This window comes from Ovis canadensis, chromosome 9, assembly GCF_042477335.2.
Source record: "Ovis canadensis isolate MfBH-ARS-UI-01 breed Bighorn chromosome 9, ARS-UI_OviCan_v2, whole genome shotgun sequence".
In the NCBI taxonomy this organism is placed as follows: Eukaryota; Metazoa; Chordata; class Mammalia; order Artiodactyla; family Bovidae; genus Ovis; species Ovis canadensis.
This window is the reverse complement of record NC_091253.1, coordinates 25,801,635-25,823,312: the sequence shown is the minus strand read 5'-3', so window position 1 is coordinate 25,823,312 and position 21,678 is coordinate 25,801,635. Positions and strand designations below refer to the sequence as shown.

The following is a 21,678-nucleotide window of genomic DNA, read 5'->3' as shown; positions in this document are numbered from 1 at the left end:
CCCCTTTTGCCCCCGCCCCTCCCCGCACACAGAGCTCTCTCTCAGTGCTGCTATTTTTCCGTGACTGTGTCGTGGCCGTCTCTATGACTACACTTTACTGGCCGAGCTCAGGCCTGACGCACTTTTCCCAAAGAGGGCAGGTGATAACTGGTAAGGCTCCGCGGGTCCCACGGCTTCTGTCGCGGTGGGAGAGGCGTGGCAGTGAGGGGCCGCCCCACGAGTGTCTTCGGGGGCGAGTGAGGGGAGGTGTGGTCACTACTTATGCCAGGATGAAGGTGGATCCAGGGTGGGTGAGGACAGAGCTGGGCCCCCTCAGGGGGTCCTGCAGAGGGACGTTCCCCTCTTTGGAACCTAATAAGGTGGTAGTGGGAGAGATCCTGCTTTTAGTATTCCAGCCCTAGTGTGGACCGCAGGCAGGCCGGGTGTGGAACTCGTGGGCAGACCCTTGCAGGGCGAGGGGCGGGGGTGAGCGTAGCAGCTGCTACTGGCCGTCTCCCATCTGTGGTCACTGTCCCCCTTTATCTTGTCTGCTGTTAGGAGGTCAGACACAGGCTGAGCCGAGGCCTGAGAGCAGGGGAGGGAGCGGGTGGTCCTCCTCTGGCTCCGTAACTTGGCTATTCTCATCTGTGCCTCTTATTGTGTATCAGTCAGCGGGGGCTGCTGTAACAAACACCTCCTAAGTGACAGACATCTACTGCCTCCCAGTCCTGGAGGCTGGAAGTTCAAGGTCAAGGTGCCAGTAGGGCTGGTTCCTCCCTGTGTCCTCACGTGGTCGTGCCCCTGGGGGTGTCGTGTTTTAATCTCCTCTTATAAGAACACCCATCATATTGGAGTAGGTCCAGCCTCATGACCTCATTTTAACTTAATTGCCTCTTTGAAGGCCCCAACTCTAAACATAGACGCTGTGAGGTACTGGGGGTCAGGGCTCCGACGTGGGGATTTGGGGAACAGACAGTTCAGCCTGTCACATCTTGGCATTGATTACTCCCTCTCCCTGGATGGTTTCTACAGTCAGTGGGAGCGCCATCAGTGGTCCTCCCATCGTAAACAGTCTTACAGCACCCAGAGCCTGGGCTGCGGGTGTGGAGGCCCGCGTGGCTGGTGGGTCGTGCTCACGGGGCCCGGCCAGGTGGCCTGGTGGAGTGTCTCCCTGTGTGAACTCAGAAGGCGAAACCCACATTCCTCACCGTCTGGGTTTCTGATAAGCAAAGTCCGCATTCCCTGATTTTTGAGGACTGATCTTGGCCAGCGTCTGACGAAGCTTCTCAAGTGTTTGCTTGGGTGGAGCACAGCCAATGAGATGAGATCTCGCCTCTGCCCACGTGTTACTGTGAGAATTCTAGAACCTTCCCAGGGTTCTCGCTTGGTCAGACCCAAGGTGGTGGCGTCTCAGGCTCACCACGAGGGGCTGTTTATAAACGTGAACTAACCTGTGCGTGGTTGGTGGCGTGTCTGTGAAGGGCCCTGGGACCGTCATCCAAGCCATGGCCGTGGGCCTCCTCTTGGGGACCAGGTGCCTGAGCACCCACCCAGCGTCTTTGGTGGGAAGATGCCCCTGCGCCTGGGCACCCTGTGCCGTGCTGTCTTCCTCGCCTTGAGCGGAGCGTGTGTTTGCTGTGTCCCCCTGCCCCGCCGGATCTCTAGACACGTGTCATGTGGGTTTATTTGCATATTTAAAGCCTCCGACTCTCTCCTTGGTGTCCAAAGTCACATCTAAAGGTGCAGCCATGGCTGGTGCTGGGGAGGCGGGGGTCCTGTGTGATGAAGACCCCTGGGAGCCCCTGTCCCCGAGAACCGCCCCCGAACGGGTGGCCACGCCTCGAGCACCGGCACCTGCCGGGGCAGGGCCTTTGTGCCCAGGCCCTCTGGGAACCCTTTGGCCGTTGTGGAAGAGGGAGTGTTGAAAAGAGGGACGGGATGACTCAGCTTGGACAAAAACACCTGTGGTCCAAAGACAAGGCCTTTGTGGGTTCCTCACTAGTGAGCTGTTTGTGTTGGGACTTGAATAGACTCCCAGCCGGAATGTGTTTTTAACGACATCCTCTCTCCAACCCCCACCCCGGTATTGATAGGTGTTCTGAGCATCCTAAGAAGGTCAGTTTAGCTCTCCCTGGAGGATTCTCTCCTGCCCGTGAGCAGTGGTCACGTGCTGTGGGCTGAGCTGTGGTCACTATCCCTCTGTTCCTTTCCAGGGTCCAGAGCCTTCAGCTGCACCACGAGCTGGAGCTGGCTCACCTCTGCACCAGCACAGACGTGAACGAGGGCCGGGCCTCCAGGCGGGCCTGGCAGCAGCGGCTCAACTGCCAGATCCAGCAGATGACCCTGCAGCTGCTCGTCAGCATCTTCAGGTATTTAAAGCCCCTCCAGGGTTGTCACCTGGTCCCCAGCCCGCTCCCAGTTCCACGCCGGCCGTGGCCCCAGAGCTCAGGGACTGAAATCCAGGACTGACGTGGCAGAGGCCCCTGCACCCAGGAGGATCCCTGGGAGTGTGTCAGCCCTGCCCAGGGCCTTCCCACCCCCTCCTCTCTCCTGCAAAGGACCACTGTGGGCGGTCAGCCCCGGGTCGAGGGACAAATGGACTGTTTGGGGCTTGCAGCCCACCTGAAGGAGAGCCCAGGCTGGTTAGCACCCAGGACTGGCCCCCATTAGAAGCTTTTCTTCTTTCTCCCCATTGCCGTCACCTTCAGCATTGGAGTCTGTCGTGTGTTGTTGGGAGCCAGCTCTTGAGCCCAGTCGGTCGAGTGGACAGCGCAGTGTGTTTGCTGTACCGAGATGTAGTGTAGGGTCCAGTGGTTGTTCTGGCCTAAATGTGCAGTCCTGTAAGGAATGTCCGATAGACCTATGCCGACATTCATGTTAACTTTGTGGTGAAGCTATTGGTAGGAAAGCCTTTTTTCCCTTCCGGTTCTCTTTTCTCTGCTTTGTCTTGCAGCCTCTCTCTCCCCTGCCTCACCCCTCTGCTCCTTCTCCCACCCTCGGGTCGTGCGTGGCAGGGAAAGTGGCAACTCCAAGTCCTCTTCTGATCTGGACGGACCCAGCCTGGGAATGGTTTAGACCAGAGCTGGCCCACTTGACAACACTGTGTGATTCAACATTTTAATGGTTGTGTTTTTTAGCCGTCTTTCCTTACATAAAGCAAATAATCTATTAGAAGAAAAATGGGATGTTACATTATAGGTGGGTTGCGTTAGCTCTCTGCTTAAGGCACTATAATTTGTGTGGTCATAGAAACGTTGTTTTCCTTTTGTTCTTTTATTTTATTTATTTTTTTTTCAAATTTTGATGCTTTTATTTCAAGATTTTATTTTTCTGTGCATGCTCATTCACACTCAAGCTTTTATTTTTTAAAAAACATAGAAATATAACAAAATGGTAAGGCCATGACATACTCAAGCTTTTATTTTTTAAAGACAAAGATTGAAATATAACAAAATGGTAAAGCCATGATGTATTATAGACACCTAAATATATGGACTAATATGATCTATATTATTTTTTGTATAAGCTATAGAGCATTGCATTGGTAGAAAATCATAAGTTGTGTATATCAAATGTTCTACTCCTTTTGTTCTTTTAATATGGAATCTTTTATGAATGATTTCCCAGGTAGTGCTAGTGGTAAAGAACCTGCTTGCCAATGCAGGAGACATAAGAGACACACAAGGGTTCGATCCCTGGGTCGGGAAGCTCCCCTGGAGTAGGAAACGGCAACCCACTCCAATGTTCTTGCTTGGAGAATCCCCGTGGACAGAGGAGCCTGGTGGGCTACAGTTCATGGGGTCACAAAGAGTTGGACACGACTGAGCATGAACATGCAAGCTTGATGAGTTTAGGTCATTAAAAAGCAGACAGTATGATTCTAAAAGCTGGCTTCCCCTAGATGAAGTCACGTCTCTCCTCACAGGAGAGGGAAAACATTGAACATCCACGTCCTGAATATGCTCTGTACGGTTATTGATTCTGTTGGTAGCTATCTCATGAGATCTGGGGCGTCGTGTGGCCAAGTCCCCGTGGAATGCAGATTTGGAAGTGGCCAATAGGAGTCCAGCTGGCAGCCAAGCTGGGCTAATACCCAGGATCTGTCTGCCCTTCCTGTGTCACCACCCTGAACTCAGTCTTATTAGCATGAACAATTACGGCCGATCACGTCTTCTTTATCTGAATAAGGAGCTAAGGGGCTCAAGACAGACCCACGTCCCCCTGCCAGCCCCCCAGAGCTTCATTCCAGCTGGAGGAAAGCTATATTGAAGTGACAGGCCAGCCTGACCACGGGTTACACTCAAACCCTCGGAGCTCAATAATCCTTGTGCAGACAGGGCTTTTCAAACTGTGTGTTTCTTGCCGTCATTTTTCTGCTAACACGATATGCTTTTCATGTGTTTGAAAACATTTCAACACTTAGACTGTCTTTCTTCATCAGGGAAGTGAAGAATCACTTGAATTATGAACATAGAGTGTTCAATAGTGAAGAGTTTCTCAAAACAAGAGCTCTAGGGGACCAGCAGTTTTATAAACAGGTGAGAGGCGTATGGGGTTTGTGTGCGTGTCTATATTCCATCCTTCGCACTTTTCTGTGCTTAAAATACTTTTCACATCCAGGGTTTCCAGCATCTGTTAATACTTTATTCTGTGTTTTAGCTTTTCTAGAAGTTTGTTTGAGTGTGGGTCCTGCTGATCCTTTGCCCAGCTCTTATTTTCTTAATTGGCTTTTTAGAGTGATATACATGTAACTCAGTGCACCTGTTTTAAGTGTGGAGTGCTGAGTTGTTGTGGCCAAGGCCCATGCCTGGTAGCCCCTTCCTCAGCCTGGATCTGGGTGCATCCTACCAGCCCTCAGCCTGGATCTGGGCGCATCCAATCAGCCCGCACAATTCCATGCCCTTCCCATCACCGCCTCCTCGCCTGGGCTGGGCCATGTCCACTCTCCCTGAGAGCTGCCTGGGAGGTTGTTCTGCGTGAGTCTGTGGATGGGTGGGCTGGCTGTGAGGTGGGCATGTGGGGGAGGCCACCATCCCCAGGAGATCCCAGAATTAAAGACTCAGCTGCTATTGTCCTAGGGGGCAGAGTGGTTTGGGCTTTCGAATTTTTTGGTTTTTTTTTTTTCAAACGTAAAGAGTGTCTTATTCTTTGAGGTTGGCTGGTGAGGGATTGAGGAGGATCTTAGTTTAGATTCTGATGAACTAAGAAAGCTGCCTGTGTTGGGAACTTGGGTCTAGAGGTGCTGGCCAGAGGCCTCGGTGGGTCGGGGAAGGGCCACTCGTGCAGCGGCTGCAGGGCCCCTGGTGGCTCAGAAGGGCAGTGGGGCAGGCGCAGTGACCGCCCCTCTGCGTCTCTTCCAGGTCCTGGATACATACATGTTTCACGCCTTCCTCAAGGCCCGGCTCAGCAGAAGGATGGACGCCTTTGCCCAGATGGACCTCCACACGCAGTCTGAGGAGGACAGGTATGCACGTTAGGTTCTGAAGGATGCGCCGCTCTCTGGGGGTCGGGACGCTCAAGCAGCAGCTGTCTCTGGACGGATGAACGATAAATCGGAGGAGTCTGACATTTCGATGTGTGGGAGCTGGCTGGCGGGCCTGGCTCCTCCCGGCGGCTCTGTCTCCTGTGGGGGGGACACTGACATGCCCCCAGAGCAGCTCCAGCTCTGCATTCGGGCCGTTCTCTCCCCGTCTTCCTTCTCACGCTCTCCCGACATCTTCGCCATTTCCTGCCTCCTCTGTGTTGCTTTTCCTGAACTCCTGAAACAAGCGTCACCGTCAGCAGCGCCCTCGTTTATCCTGTGTGAGACCTCTCCTGGGGGGCGTGGCCTGCACTCAGCCTTCCCTACACGTGGGAGAGCCAGGCCAGCTCCCGCCATTTCTCCCTCGGCACGGGGATACTGGACACTTGGAAAATGCCCAGTTGAGCCCGTTCTTTGATCATTATTGTACATGTAAGATGTTGGGACTTTCCACCCAGGATAAACGGGATGCTCCTGAGTCCGAGGAGACCCACGATCGAGAAGATGGCCAGCCGGAAGTCCTCAACCCCACACGCGGCCCACCGGCGCATGGTGGTCAGCATGCCCAACCTGCAGGACATCGCAGTGCCGGAGCTGCCGCCCCGGAACGCGTCGCTTCGGAAGATACAGACCACGGAGTGTGGGAGCAGCGGCGCAGGTGGGCCAGCCACACCCCTTCTCTGACCTTTCCCAGTCACGTGATTCTAACCCTGCCAGTTGCTGAAAGAAGTCAGAGCTCATTCCAGGAGAAGGGAATGGGCCTTTTTTTGGGGGGGTGGTGTGGGGGGGGCGGGTTCTAATAGTTTGATTATTTGAAATATTCTTAGAATATTTTTTCGCAAACTATGTTCATTATAGAAAATGATTTCTTGTCTGTATTTTCCATCAATCACCTGGTTCCCAACTGCTGAAGACCGCAGCTATTCACGGTTTTCATGTCTGTCATACATGTGTGGGTATATGTGTGTATATGCATATTTACCGAGGAGACACCTGTTTACATGTATCACTGTCTACTGAGGTGCAGCGACTATTAAGCCTCCAGTGATTGCCAGGCCAGTGCCCTGCCCCCATGGATGGGGAGGAAGGCAGATGATAGAAATGCATAACACTGGTGGGGGGTGAGTTGAGGTCTTCAGTATCGTGACACGGTCAGGGTGGTGACGGGCAGGGCCGTGCCGTGGGGGTGGGGGGCTGTGCTGTGGTCTCAGAAGGTGGACGCCAGGGGAGGGGCGTGCCGTGGGAGGCAGCGGCTGCATCTCCACCCACATGCAGAGCATCTGCTTCGGGTCCCCTTGCTGATGAGTTGCTGTAAAACCCATTTGGACCTGTGTGAGCCCTTGTGTCCTTCTGACGTGAGCCGCAGTGAAGCCGGTCACGTGTGATGCCACTTGTGGGTGCTTGGGGCTTCTCCTCGAAGCCCCAGGGAGGGGTCTCCACCCATCCTCAGTGGACGGAGAAGTAGGGGGGAGATGGTGCTGTGGGTGGAGGCACCGGGTACCAGCCGGTGTCTCCTGTGCATTGGCCTGAGAGCCAGAGGCTGAGGGAGGAGCATGTCCTCGCTGCTGGGAGGGGCTGTGTGTCCAAATGAGCAACCTTCTGGAGGCCCCTGGTGGGTCTGAGTCCCCTGCGCAGCTGCCTGCCAGCTCTGTGACCCTGGGCAGGCCGCTCTGCCTCTCTGGGCCTGCACGTCCTCTCTTGTAGAGCATCGTGGGGCTCTGTGCTCTGCACTGGGCCCGTTCGCTGTAGGACTATGTTCCACTCCCTCTGCCCTCTGCCCCTCCCCCGGGCTCCTCCGCCATCCTCCAGGCTTTGTTACTGAGACCCCACCTCCTTGGGGTGAGCTGCTTCCTGCGGCCTGGCCTCGCCCACTGGTGCTGCCCAGGAGCCATGGGGGTGAGGCTGTGGAAGGCACTGGCGTGACACACGGCTGGTTAGGTGTGACATGCAGCAGCTGTGTGCTGGGGGCCAGTGAAGACCTCCACCCCACACCTGTGAGATGAGTGTGGCAACAGTACCCATGCACAGAGCTGCTGCTAAGGTAAAAGAAACGGCTGTTTAACAGGACTTGCTTGCCTGGCAGGTACCTCTAGGTTATTAGCTTAATCCTCCAGCAAAGACTCAGCATCACGTTTCAATTTAGCCATCAGCAGTTTTAGCAAATAAAATAATGCCATACTCTCAGGGTGCCACAGGAGGCCGCTGGGGGCCCCCTTCAGCGTGGGGTTCGTGGAACTTCCTGGAAGATGTACCTGGTTCCTGCTCCATGCTGTACCCAGGGCCCAGAAACAACAGAATGCTGGGGTGGGAATGCACGTCTGCCTCTAAGGTCTGCGCTTACCGCTCACTTCCCCTTCACCCCCAGTTCTGGACATGCCCCCCAAGTCGACACACACCTTCAAGATCCCGGAAATCCACTTCCCGCTGGTGGCCCAGTGCGTGCAGGCGTTCTACGCGGACTGTGTGGCCCAGCTGAGCAAGGCCATAGGCTCACTGACCCCCGAGAACTCGGTGCTGCTGGCCAGGTACTTCTACCTGCGGGGGCTGGTGCGGCTGATGCAGGGCCAGCTGCTGGGTGCTCTGCTGGACTTCCAGAGCCTGTATAAGACCGACGTGTGCGTCTTCCCCGCCGACCTCGTCCAGATGACTGTGGAGTCCCTGTCGGCACCCGAGCGCACGCAGGCCGAGCGCACGCCCGAGCTGCTCCGGCTCATCAGCGAGGTCATGGACAGGCCCGCGGACGCCCCCAAGGCCGACGACCGCGTCAAGAACTTCGAGCTGCCCAAGAAGCACATGCAGCTGGACGACTTCGTGAAGAGGGTGCAGGAGTCGGGCATCGTGAAGGACACCAGTGTCATACACCGGCTGTTCGAGGCGCTGACTGTAGGTAGGAAGACGCCTGCGGCCGGAGCCTCCCTGGACGGCAGGTTGGCCTAGCCAGGGAGAGCCCCGTGTGTGTGTGGGTCACTCAGTTGTGGAGCCTACCAGGCTCCTCTGTCTATGGGATTCTGCAGGCCAGAATGCTGGAGTGGGTTGCCATGCCCTCCTCCAGGGGATCTTCCTGACCCAGAGATCAAAGCTGGGTCTCCTACACTACAGGTGGATTCTTTACTGTCTGAGCCACTTTTGCCTTCCAGAAAGCCGCATGGGTGGGGGCTTTACCTGCTGACGGACCCAGCAGCTGGTCGAGAGAGGCGGAGGGTCTGGGGAAGTTTGGCGATATTGGTCCTGGGGGACCTGCTCACAGTGTGATGATCCCTCCCTCTGACATGGGGGCCCACGGCTGGGATGGGAAGGTTCCTGCATTTGGAGCAGGAGCCCAGCGGATCATACAGACCCAGGAACACACAGAGCAGCACAGCATTGGTGGGGCCGTCTGCCTGGCACCTGCCCACCAGCCACTGTCCAGGCCTCAGTCTCCCTGTGACAGAGTGCCACGGTGGTTGGGCCTGTGTGGAGGGTGGAGCACAGGAAGTGTTATTAGATGCCATGAGGAAAGAGCATGCCAGCTCAGGGGGTGTCCAGCCAGGATGACTACCTTGTCCAGGAAGGCTGCCCATGGACTCTCTATCTAGGTTTTGAAGGATGGGTAGGAGTTTTCTGGTCTGGGCACTGCAGACCAGTGTGTACAGAGGCATGTTACCACACGTTGTCACTGTGCTGGGAGGCTAGAGCGTGACCGGAGGAGGGGCCTGACCTTGGAGGAGTCGGCCTCATGAACAAGGGGAGCCTCAGCCTGGGCGTGAGGTGAAACAGGCCTGCTGGGGTACACTCCCTGTGCAGGGTGTGAGGGGCCCGCTGAGGATGGAGGGCAGATGGATCCACGACGTGGAATGGAGCCACAGGAGCCAGACACGGGGAAGCGTCAGGGTTAAGACGAGCCACTTCTCGCAGCAGCTAAGTGGGAGCTGGGGGTGGTCCCAGCTCCGTGTTACAGATAGGGAGCCAGGTTCGCTCCATGTCTTGCCTGTGATCACACGGCTGAGCAGCAGTGACGCTGGATTTCGGACTTGGGTCTTTCTCCAGCTCTAGAGCCCCTGAATATTGGACATTTGGGAAGGTTACTGAATCAGTTAAGATCATCTTGCTTACAAATAATGATGCATTTGTTCAGGTAACCAGAGTACGGAGATAAAGATCAAGCCGTCAGGCCAGGCTTGATCCAGCACTGAGGGAGTGTCTGAGGATCTCTTAGTGCTAGCTACACCCTCGGACTGGCCCCAGGATGGCTGCCCACCAGTTCCTCTATCCTTGTCCCAGGGTCCCCAGCTGGCGCCCTGGGAGGCACTGAGACTGCCTGCCTAGGTAGGGGCTAGAGAGGACAGAGGGACTCGGCCCAGACCGAGCGCCCGCCTGCGGAAACTGGGTGAGAAGGGGCCTCTTTCCTCCGTGCTTTCTGTCCAGGTAGACTTAGGTGCTGGCGCCACCTGCTGCCTCCTGTGGGGAATGCGCAGCGTCCAGGTGTCCGTGGCTTTAAGAACCTCTTTTTATCTTTATAAAACTAAGGACACCAGAAACAGATTGACCCAGAAACGTTCAAAGATTTCTACAACTGCTGGAAGGAGGCAGAAGCAGAGGCGCAGGAGGTCAGCCTGCCTTTGTCGGTGATGGAGCAGCTGGACAAAAGCGAGTGTGTGTACAAGCTGTCGCGCTCCGTCAAGACGAACCGCGGGGTGGGCAAGATCGCCATGACCCAGAAGCGCCTGTTCCTCCTCACGGAGGGGCGGCCGGGCTACGCGGAGATCTCCACCTTCAGGAACATAGAGGTGAGGCCAGGCCTGGGGCCGCCCGCCGTGGGCCCGCCCCTACTCGCAGCTGCTGTTCACCCCGGGCCCCCGCCCAGGCCGACATTCACTCTCCCGCCTCTCTCGCTGCCTCTGCAGGACGTCAGAAGCACCATGGCCACTTTTCTGCTCCTGAGAATTCCCACGTTAAAAATCAAAACGGCGTCCAAGAAGGAAGTCTTTGAAGCTAACCTGAAGACGGAATGTGACCTCTGGCACCTGATGGTGAAGGAGATGTGGGCCGGCAGGAAGCTGGCCGACGACCACAAGGTCTGTCCCCACCCGTGGCTCCGGTCTCTCCGCGATGCTTAGCATAGCTCCCGGGCGCAGCATCTCATCAGAGGCACTGAGGAGGCTGTGCTCCACGTGACTCGGTGCGAGGCCCTGGGGTGCTGGGGGAGGCCTTGGGGGCAAACACGGAGGCCAGCCCACAGGGCGGTATGCGCGGACCTGGGCTTGGCCTCTGCATTCCGCCTCCTCGGCTCCAGGTGACGCCCGGGGAGGGCAGCGTCGGGGCTGGACTCTGGCAGATGTGAGCTCAGCTCTCAACTCTTTCCCTTCACGGGATTAGGGTTCTGGGCAGGGGTGTGTTAGGTTCCTTCCACAGGGCTACGGTCAAAATCCTAGGGAATTTTGTAGCCTCACTTACTTTGGGCCAGATTGATGGCTTTGATTACAGCAAGTTAAGACTTCCTAGTCGTGGAGGGTACTCTGGATGGAGGTAAGACACGAGGGGCGATGTTTGCCTTGTCTGAATGGCAAGATGAGACAGGAAACCCACAACAGAGTGAGCAAAGGGTCCAAATTGGGCACTCATACAGGGAGCGGTTTCTAAGGTTCTCGAGACCTGCAGTTCACTGGTCACCGGGGAGACGCAGGTGGGGGCGGCAGCCACCCAGTGGCAAACTTTAGGAGAAACGGACGTCCAGGGGTGGAAGAGCTGCCCTCTGTGATGGACGTTCTGTCCCTGGAGGAGCCTGAGGTCAAGGAAATGGAAGGAGGCTTCTGTTTAAAATAAGAAAGGGAGGACTAGGTCCTAAGATTCCAATGTTCTGTGACTTTTGGACTCTCTGATTTTACGTCCACTTGGTTATTTAGCACAACCCAGGTGGCTCCCTGGTAAAAACTGCCTGCCAGCGTAGGAGATGTGGGTTCGATCCCTGGGCCGGGAAGATCCCTTGGAGAAGCGAATGGTAACCCACTTCAGTATTCTTGCCTGGAAAATTCCATGGACAGAGGAGCCTGGTGGGCTGCAGCCCCATGGGGTTGAGAAGAGTCAGACACGACTGAGCGACTGAACAACAACAATAAAGCGCATCACAGCTGGTGGCCGGCAGGCACCCGGGACAGCCGCACAGGCTCGCACCCTGCCCACCCGCACAGGGGCTGCAGCACACCAGGCCTCCCTGTCCATCACCAGCTCTTGGAGTTCACTCAAACTCATGTCCGTTGAGTCAGTGATACCATCCAGCCATCTCATCCTCTGTCGTCCCCTTCTCCTCCTGCCTTCAGTCTTTCCCAGCACCAGGGTCTTTCCCAACAAGTCAGTTCTTCGCATCAGGTGGCCAAAGTATTGGAGCTTCAGCTTCAGCATCAGTCCTTGAAATGAATATTCAGGACTGATTTCCTTTAGGATGGACTGGTGGATCTCCTTGTTGTCCAAGGGACTCTCAAGAGTCTTCTCCAACACCACACTTCAAAAGCATCAATTGTTTCAGTTCAGTTCAGTCGCTCAGTCCGACTCTTTGCGACCCCATGAATTGCAGCACACCAGGCCTCCCTGTCCATCACCAACTCCCGGAGTTCACTCAGACTCACGTCCATCGAGTCAGTGATCCCATCCAGCCATCTCATCCTCTGTCGTCCCCTTCTCCTGCCCCCAATCCCTCCCAGCATCAGAGTCTTTTCCAATGAGTCAAGTCTTCGCGTGAGGTGGCCAAAGTACTGGAGCTTCAGCTTTAGCATCATTCCTTCCAAAGAACACCCAGGACTGATCTCCTTCAGAATGGACTAGTTGGATCTCCTTGCACTCCAATGGACTCTCAAGAGTCTTCTCCAACACCACAGTTCAAAAGCATCAATTCTTTGGTGCTCAACTTTCTTCACAGTCCAACTCTCACATCCATACATGACCACAGGAAAAACCATAGCCTTGACTAGACGGACCTTTGTTGGCAAAGTAATGTCTCTGCTTTTCAACATGCCATCTAGGTTGGTCATAACTTTTCTTCCAAGGAGTAAGCGTCTTTTAATTTCATGGCTGCAGTCACCATCTGCAGTGATTTTGGAGCACCAAAAAATAAAGTCTGGCACTGTTTCCACTGTTTCCCCATCTATTTCCCATGAAGTGATGGGACCAGATGTCATGATCTTCGTTTTCTGAATGTTGAGCTTTAAGCCAACTTTTTCACTCTCCTCTTTCACTTTCATCAAGAGGCTTTTTAGTTCCTCTTCACTTTTTGCCATAAGGGTGGTGTCATTTGCATATATGAGGTTATTGATATTTCTCCCAGCTTGATTCCAGCTTGTGCTTCTTCCAGCCCAGCATTTTTCATGATGCACTCTGCATATAAGTTAAATAACCAGGGTGACAGTATACAACCTTGATGTACTCCTGTCCCGATTTGGAACCAGTCTATTGTTCCATGTCCAGTTCTAACTGTTGCTTCCTGACCTGCATATAGGTTTCTCAAGAGGCAGGTCAGGTGGTTTGCTATTCCCATCTCTTTCAGAATTTTCCACAGTTTGTTGTGATCCACACAGTCAAAGGCTTTGGCATAGTCAATAAAGCAGAAATAGATGTTTTTCTGGAACTCTTTTGCTTTTTCCATGATCCAGCGGATGTTGGCAACTTGATCTCTGGTTCCTCTGCCTTTTCTAAATCCAGCTTGAACATTTGGAAGTTCATGGTTCACGTACTGCTAAAGCCTGGCTTGGAGAATTTTGAGCATTACTTTACTAGCGTGTGACATGAGTGAAATTGTGTGATAGTTTGAGCATTCTTTGGCATTGCCTTTCTTTGGGATTGGAATGAAAACTGACCTTTTCCAGTCCTGTGGCCACTGCTGAGTTTTCCAAATGTGCTGGCATATTGAGTGCAACACTTTCACAGCATCATCTTTCAGGATTTGAAAGAGCTCAACTGGAATTCCATCACCTCCACTAGCTTTGTTCATAGTGATGCTTTCTGTCAATTGTTTGGTGCTCAGCCTTCTTTATGGTCCAACTCTCACATCCATATATGACCCCTGGAAAAACCATAGCCTTAACTAGATGGACCTTTGTTGGCAAAGTAATGTCTCTGCTTTTTAATATGCTGTCTAGGTGGGTCATAACTTTTCTACCAAGGAGCAACCATCTCTCAATTTCATGGCTGCACTCACCATCTACAGTGATTTTGGAGCCCCCCAAAATAAAAGTCTGTCACTATCTATTTGCTATGAAGTGATGGGACCAGATGCCATGATCTTAGTTTTCTGAATGTTGAGTTTTAAGCCAACTTTTTCACTCTCCTCTTTCACTTTCATCAAGAGGCTTTTTAATTCTTTGCTTTCTGCCATAAGGATGGTGTCATCTGCATATCTGAGGTTATTGATATTTCTACTGGCATTCTTGATTCCAGCTTGTACTTCATCCAGCCCAGCATTTCTCATGATGTACTCTGCATATAAGTTAAATAAGCAGGGTGACAGTATACAACCTTGATGTGCTCCTTTCCCGATTTGGAACCAGTCTGTTGTTCCATGTCCAGTTCTAACTGTTGCTTCCTGACCTGCATACACATTTCTCAAGATGGTATTCCCATCTCTTTAAGAATTTTCCAGTTTGTTGTGATCCACACAGTCAAAGGCTTTGGCATAGTCAATAAAGCAGAAATAGATGTTTTTCTGGAACTCTCTTGCTTTTTCCATGATCCAGCGGATGTTGGCAATTTGATCTTTGGTTCCTTTGGCTTTTCTAAATCCAGCTTAAACATCTGGAAGTTCACGGTTCACGTACTGTTGAAGCCTGGCTTGGAGAATTTTGAGCATTACTTTGCTAGCATGTGAAATGAGTGCAATTTTGCGATAGTTTGAGCATTCTTTGGCATTGCTTTTCTTTGGGATTAGAATGAAAACTGACCTTTTCCAGTCCTGTGGCCATTGCTGAGTTTTCCATATCTGCTGGCATATTGAGTGCAGCACTTTCACAGCATCATCTTTCAGGATTTGAAAGAGCTCAACTGGAATTCCATCACCTCCACTAGCTTTGTTGGTAGTGAGTTGCTGTTGTTGTTCAGTTGCTAAGTTGTGTCTGACTCTTTGCAGCCCCATGGACTGCAGCAAGCCAGGCTTCCCTGTCCATCACTGTCTCCTGGAGTTTGCTCAAACTCATGTGCATTGTCGAATGATGCCATCCAATCACCTCATCCTCTGTTACCCTCTTCTCCCGCCTTCAACCTTTCCCAACATCAGGGTCTTTTCCAGTGAGCTGGCTCTTCACATCAGGTGACCAAAGTATTGGCACTTTAGCTTCAGCATCAGTCCTTCCAATGAATATTCAGGATTGATTTCTTTGAGGATTGACTGGTTTGATCTCCTTGCGGTCCAAGGGACTCTCAAGAGTCTTCTCCAGCACCACAGTTCAAGAGCATCGGTTCTTCGGTTGTTAGCTTTTATTGGCTGGGTAATTTTATAGGCTAGTGAGTGGGAGGATTATTCCAACTATTTTGGGGAAGGGGTGGAGACAACCAGTATTTGTCTCAACTAAGAGAACATAAGTACATGACATGAAATCCAGACTTAAACTCTGCAGGTGGCTTTGAAAACAACACGTTTTTTAAAGTATTGCTGTGTGTAATGGGACAGAGTCTTAGCGGGACGTGATTTCAGAGACACTGTGCTGGAGATGACTGTGCCTCCCACAGGACCCCCAGTACGTACAGCAGGCGCTGACCCACATTCTCTTGATGGACGCGGTCGTCGGCACGCTGCAGTCGCCGGGAGCCATCTATGCGGCCTCCAAGTTGTCCTACTTTGATAGGATGAAGAATGAAAGTAAGGTTTTTATCTGGTTGCCTTTTGTCTTGTCAGCTGGAACCAACCCAAATGTCTCGAACTTCTTTCTTCTGCACTTTTCCCTTTTGAACACCACATCTCCCTCTGTGTCTTTCCTTTTCTCACTTAGCAATCCCCTGGAGCTCTGTGCTCCTCAAGACACACACGAGGCACCTCACCATTTCCTTGTCTGAGTAACAGCCCACTTTACCCTGTATGGTGTTGGTCCTGAATCTGAATTACCAGTGACCCGACAACAGGGTTTCTGTTGAGTGGCTCACAGAATCGCCATTGCAGTCTCTTGGAGCTCTGTGGTCAGACACACGCCCGCTGCAGAGCGGTAGGGACCCCTGTGCGTTGGCTGTCCTTGACTGCTGGACTGCACTGCTCGGGCATGGGGAGACCCCCGACGACCGTCTCACTTTTCCCCTTGATTCAGTCAGTTCCCCGCCCCTAGGAGTTCTCTGGTCTCTTGCCTGCAGGTTCAGATCTGGCTCTCACATTCTGGAAGCCATACTGGTCAGTGGTTAGCTCAGTTTTTTATTTTTAGAAGATTTTTCAAGTCCAGGAAGTAGAAGATAAGAATAGATGTAGGCAAGATTTTTAGCTACTTCTGTTTTGTGTCCACTTTTAAATGATCTCCTAAAACCAGCTGTCCTACGCTTTGCATAAAGAAGCGGAGACTATAGAGGACCGCTAACTCTATCAGCCTTGCTGTGTGCTGGAAGTCACATGTGCTCGATTAAACCCACCACGTGAAGCGAATTCATGAAACACAGATGAGCACGTTGTAGGGATTTTTAAAAAACTATTTTGGCCGTGCTGGGTCTTTGTTGCGGTGCGGGCTTTCTCTAGCTGTGGCGAGCAGGGACGACTCTCTGCTGCGCTGTGCGGGCCGCTCATAGTGGTGGCGTCTCTGGTTGTGGAGCGCAGGCCCTGGGGCGTGCGGGCTTCCGTAGCCGCAGTCCGCAGCCTCAGCAGTTGTGGCTCCCAGGCTTAGGTGCTCTGGGACACGTGCGATAGTCCTGACCAGGGATTGAACCCGTGACCCCTGCATTCCTATCCTCTGTACCACCAGGGAAGTCCTGTAGGGATGTTTTTCAGATGACAACTAGTTTTGCTTGTATGCACTTTAAAAAACATAGCAGTCTTATTGAGAAATAATTCACACACCATTCTCTTTCACACACCTTACTGGTTCGAGTGTATTCAGAGCTCTACAGCCGTGAGCACAGTGGGGTTCAAACATTTTCCTCACCCTAGTAAGAAGCCCCATACGTTTTGCAGCCGCCCCTCAGCTGCTGAGCAACCCCTAACCTACTTTCTGTCGTTGGGGAAATGCCCCGTTTTTGCCCAGTGTGAGCACTTCCTACACGTGAACTCACAGCAGAGGTGTCCTGTGTGTCCGGTGTCCTTCACGCGGTGACGCGCTCCAGGGTGCATCTGTGTGGCAGGGGCCACTCCCGCAGCGCTTTTGTGTCTGAATGTACTGCGCTGGGTGGATACAGTGGAGTTTATCCCTCCCTCCGCCGACCGTTTGAGGTTTCCACCTCCTGTCTGTTGCACACAGTGTGTCTATGAATAGCTCCCATACGAGTTGTTGTTGGGACATGTTTTTATTCCTCTTGAGTCAATAGCCAGGAAGAGTCTGTTTAAAATGTCATCACAGAATAAGGGGAAACAAACCTGGTTTTGTGTTCATTCCCCTCGGGGCGATTTGCTCTTTGCCGTGTCTGTCACTAACTGTGACATCACTAGTGCTTCCTGGTGCCAGGAGCCCCTCTCCTGTATCCCCGGACACCCCCCCCCCCGCACTGCCCCCACATCCCAGGACCCCACTCTCGGGGAGCAGCCAGGATGCTCCAGTTGCTGGAGGGACTTGGAAGGGCTCTTGTCAACAGTCCTGGAGCCAGATGTTGATGGCAGGGTCTTTTCTCCCCCTTAATTAGGAACCAAATCAAATACACCCTACACTTGAGCTGTGGAGACCACTCCATGCTCAAGCCTGATCTTTGTCAAGAGTTTGCAGAAAAGCCTTCTCACTCTGGACACCGCGTCCGCAGTCTCCACGGAGGGACCCAGCACATGACACTCTTGACCCCATACTGCAGGGGCGGTCCCCCAAGCTCAGTGTCCCGGATCCTTCATTCCCAATCAAGGACTGTTTGCTCTGCGTGAAGCGTAATGAGGCAGTGATACGTGACCCTGGGCTTCAGTGATAGCTTGTGGTCCATTCGTGATGGAAGGTCTGAAAATGAAACTTTCTGAAGTTTGCACCCCGTCCCTGGAGGGAGGCGCTTGGCAAGCACTGGAGATATCTGTTGTGTGTGTGTCGGGGAGTAGGGGATGGGCGTTGTTACTGGCCCTGACCAGGTGAGGCCAGGAATGCTGCTAAAGCTTTTGCAGTACACAGGACTCCCCCCACAGCAGCCACGCCATGGGGCGGGGTGAGAAGCTGCTCGTGGCTTAGACTGATAGAGAAGTATTCAAAGTCTTCTCTCTGCTGGAGCGTCCCTAACAGTTGAGCATTAGGTCATTTAGCTTGACAGCTGTGTTTAGATGACAAGCAGTGTGAGACCTTGGCACACACTCACCCTCTGGCTGGAAATGCTTGGCTTTACTTATGTCCAGTTTAAAGAGAGCTTCATCTTCGCAAATCCCGGCTTTACCCCAGGACTAATATCCTAAGGGAAGCAGAGTGTGCGAGTTTGTCCCGGAGTCTGGGGACCTGACCCCTACATGTCTGCGTTTCAGTGCCCATGGCGGTTCCGAAGACAACCTCGGAAACCCTGAAACACAAGATCAACCCCTCGGCGGGGGAGACCGCCCCACGAGCCATCGACGTGCTGCTCTACACCCCAGGTGAGGCCCGACCCTGGCTGCGTCGCTGCTGGGTTTCATAGCTTTATTGACGTCTGCGTCATTTACAGCGTTGTGTTCGTTTTTGCTGTGCGGCAAGGCGATCCCCTTAATGCACGAGTACCCATTCTTCCTCATATTCTCTTCCCCTGTGGTTTATCACAGGACATTGATTACGGATCCCTGCACTGTCCAGTAGGGCCATGTTGTCTGTGTCGCTGCTGTTCTTTTCAACAATCTGGGAGCTGAGACTTGTGTTCAAGGCCAGCACTGAAGTGGAAGGGCAGTGGCAGGATGAGGGTGGACAGGGCCCAGGTGGTTTTCTGCCGTTGGAGGCAGAACTCTGGGTGACCAGGTGCAGCTGCTCTGTGGACTCGGAGGCCACAAGGGGCTGTGCGCAGCTGAGTCCCCATCCAGCCTTGCCATTCTCACGTCCAACAGATAAAGCCCCTGCACGCACATCTTTGGTCGGGGCGAGCCTGGTGTCACTGGGATGGGATGACGGCCCGCCCTGGGCTGATGCGCATGTCTGATGACACGGCTGGCCATTCCCCCCGGTCAGGGACCAGGGGCACACCAGTCAACACCTCTGAGAATGCTGGGAGCCAGGGAGCCAGGCCCCGGGCACTGAGCCTGGCTTCGGAGCATCTCAGGCTCTGGGGGACTGCAGGCTGCGTCTCAGTGGGCAGATCACTCCAATGGGGCCAGGAGACCAAGGCATGAACACCGCAGAAAGACTGGCAGATTCACACTTCCTAGACTAGGACTGAGGTTGGTGCTACAGAGCAGGGGTCGGGGAAAGAGTGTCTCCATTGTAGGAGGCCCTGGGACGCTGTGGGTCCACGTGGAGAAGATGGAGCTCAAGCACAGCTCAGACCACACACGGCCATCGGCTCCAGGGATGGAGATCTGAACATGAAAGGCAAAAGCAATCATAAGCAAGTGAAGCTTGGGGATGATAATACAGACGATAATCATGACCTCAAGATAAGGAAACAAGTTGCAAAGCACGTAAAAACTACGGGCCATAAAGGAACAGGTTGGTGAATTTGACCATATAAAGGATTTTTAAAAGAAACTTTCAAGTGAGTGAAAGTGATGGTCGCAGACTTGGAAAGGATGTTCGTAAGAGGATGGACTCGACACGGGGTGTTCGAAGTCGGTGGTGTTTAAAGAGCGGCTACAAGTCAAGGAGAGTGAGAGCCCAATTCAGAAGCGGGCAGGAGGCCTAAACACTTCCCCATGGAGGAGATCCAGACACCCAACTAAAGCCATCAGCCTCATGAGGGCCCAGGAAATGCAAACCAACCACAAGTGAAAAATCAAAATCTTCACGGTGCCAGAGCGGCCGCGGTGGGAAAGACCGATGGTGCCCAGTGTGGGTGGCCACGTGGGCACAGCAGGAGCCCGGCCGCGCTTGTTGCAGCGGCAGGGGTGGGGAGTGGGGGTGCAGCGGCTGCAGACCCGCCCTCTGTCCCTGAGCCCCCTTCCCGCTGCCTGAAGCGCTGCCCCAGAGAATGCTCAGGCCTCCTGCCATCCTGCCTGGGGGCGGGCTCTGTCTGTGCTTCTCTGGCTGAACCAGCCGGTCCACGACTCTGAGCTCCAAGGGGCTTGGTGGTCCAGGCTGTGCTCGCCTTTGGAGCCTGGGCGCCCAGGGTGGCACCTGGCACTGAGCAGGACCTGCGTCTTGGCACAAATCACAAATCCCATGCCGACGCGGCAGGGGGTTTTCTTTCAACATGTTGGGTTGCTTTCCTCTCCAGGGCATCTTGACCCGGCGGAAAAAGTGGAGGACGCTCACCCCAAATTATGGTGCGCGCTGAACGAGGGCAAGGTGATCGTATTCGACGCTTCCTCCTGGACGATTCACCAGCACTGCTTTAGAGTGGGCGCTTCTAAGCTGGTGAGTAAACAGTGTGCTGTCAGTGTGGACGGTTTTCATCCGCTTCTGGGTTAAATTGCGGTTTCAGAAAGCGAACATGCCCACCTGCAGAGGCGGCGGATACTTGAAGCCCACAGCATCACCGAGTCCTATTGAGTTGGGGTTAGGGCTTTCCTTTTTTAAAGCTTTATGTTTCCGTTTCTCTGCTTTGGGCTGTGCTGGGTCTTTGTCTCTGTGCGGCTTTCCTGTAGCTGTGGTGAGCAGGGGCCACTCTAGCCGCAGTGCTTCTCATTGCAGCAGCTTCTCTTGTTGCGGAGCACGGGTTCCTGAACATTGAGGCTTCGGTAGCTGTGATTCCTGGGCACCAGTGCACGGGCTCAGCAGTTGTGGCACACGGCCCTAGCCGCTCCACAGCACGTGGGATCTTCTGGATCAGGGATCGAACCCGTGTCTCCAGGCAGAGTCTTTATCACTGAGCCACCAAGGAAGCCTGAGGGGTTTTCATTTTTATCTTGAGCTTTTAAATTGAATGTGAACCTGCTCTTTCATTCAATTATTCTTGTTTAAGTGAGCAGATAATGGCTTTAACCCCACCCCACCCCCTCCCCGCCACCCTGCACTCTGAAAACTATTATAAAACTGGATTTCAGTCCTGTGAAGGGCAGGGCTGTCTTCTCACATTTACATTTTCAGTCACCAAAAACAGACACTGGAATTATTTTAACATATTTGGGGTCAAGACTGAGAACCACTTAAATAAAATTGGCATGATATTACAGTTATCGCGTGGTTGAGAAACCTCAGTTGTTTGAGCTTTTACACTGATAACTTAGTCAACTTTACTTTATTAAAAGAAAGTTCAGTTCAGTCACTCAGTCGAGTCCGATTCTTTGTGACCCCATGGACTGCAGCATGCCAGGCTTCCCTGTCCATCGCCAACTCCCGGAGTTTACTTAAACTCATGTCCATTGAGTCGGTGATGCCATCCAACCATCTCATCCTCTGTCGTCCCTTTCTCCTCCTGCCTTCAATCTTTCCCAGCATCATGGTCTTTTCAGATGAGTCAGTTCTTAGCATGAGGTGGCCAAAGTATTGGAGCTTCAGCATCAGTCCTTCCAATGAATATTTAAGACTGATTTCCTTTAGGATGGACTGGTTGGATCTCCTTGCAGTCCAAGGGACTCTCACGAATCTTCTCCAACACCACAGTTCAAAAGCATCTTCAGCGCTCAGTTTTCTTTATAATCCAACTCTCACATCCATACATGACTACTGGAAAAACCATAGCTTTGACTAGACAGACCTTTGTTGGCAAAGTAATATCTCTGCTTTTTAATACGCTGTCTAGGTTGGTCATAGCTTTTCCTCCAAGGAGCAAGCGTCTTTTAATTTTGTGCAAAAACCACCTCACCGGACCCCCTAGAAACCTAGGGTCAAGTGTTAGGTCTTTAGCCATTAGTGCTACCAGGATCAGCCCACTGGTTTTTGGAGGTTTCTCAAGGCCCCTCACGGCTCTTTGAAAATCATTTGTTTCTGTGTGATGTCACCCAGATGCCCCAGGGCCTAACACAACCACACCTGGAATGGGCCTTGTGAATTCTGGTATTTCCAGGAGAG

At 53.0% G+C, this 21,678-nt stretch overlaps 1 protein-coding gene across 3 annotated transcripts in view; it reads left to right on the top strand.

The window, feature by feature from the left end:
* DENND3 (DENN domain containing 3) overlaps positions 1–21,678 on the top strand; it is a 56,068-nt gene that overhangs the window by 20,132 nt on the left and 14,258 nt on the right. For all 3 annotated transcript variants that reach the window (XM_069600873.1, XM_069600872.1, XM_069600874.1), the window contains exons 9-18: positions 2,193–2,348; positions 4,421–4,517; positions 5,340–5,443; positions 5,959–6,158; positions 7,866–8,387; positions 10,007–10,266; positions 10,384–10,554; positions 15,191–15,320; positions 18,075–18,182; positions 19,943–20,082. In XM_069600873.1, coding sequence (XP_069456974.1) covers positions 2,193–2,348; positions 4,421–4,517; positions 5,340–5,443; positions 5,959–6,158; positions 7,866–8,387; positions 10,007–10,266; positions 10,384–10,554; positions 15,191–15,320; positions 18,075–18,182; positions 19,943–20,082 — 1,888 coding nt within the window. The remainder of the gene's footprint in view (positions 1–2,192; positions 2,349–4,420; positions 4,518–5,339; positions 5,444–5,958; positions 6,159–7,865; positions 8,388–10,006; positions 10,267–10,383; positions 10,555–15,190; positions 15,321–18,074; positions 18,183–19,942; positions 20,083–21,678) is intronic.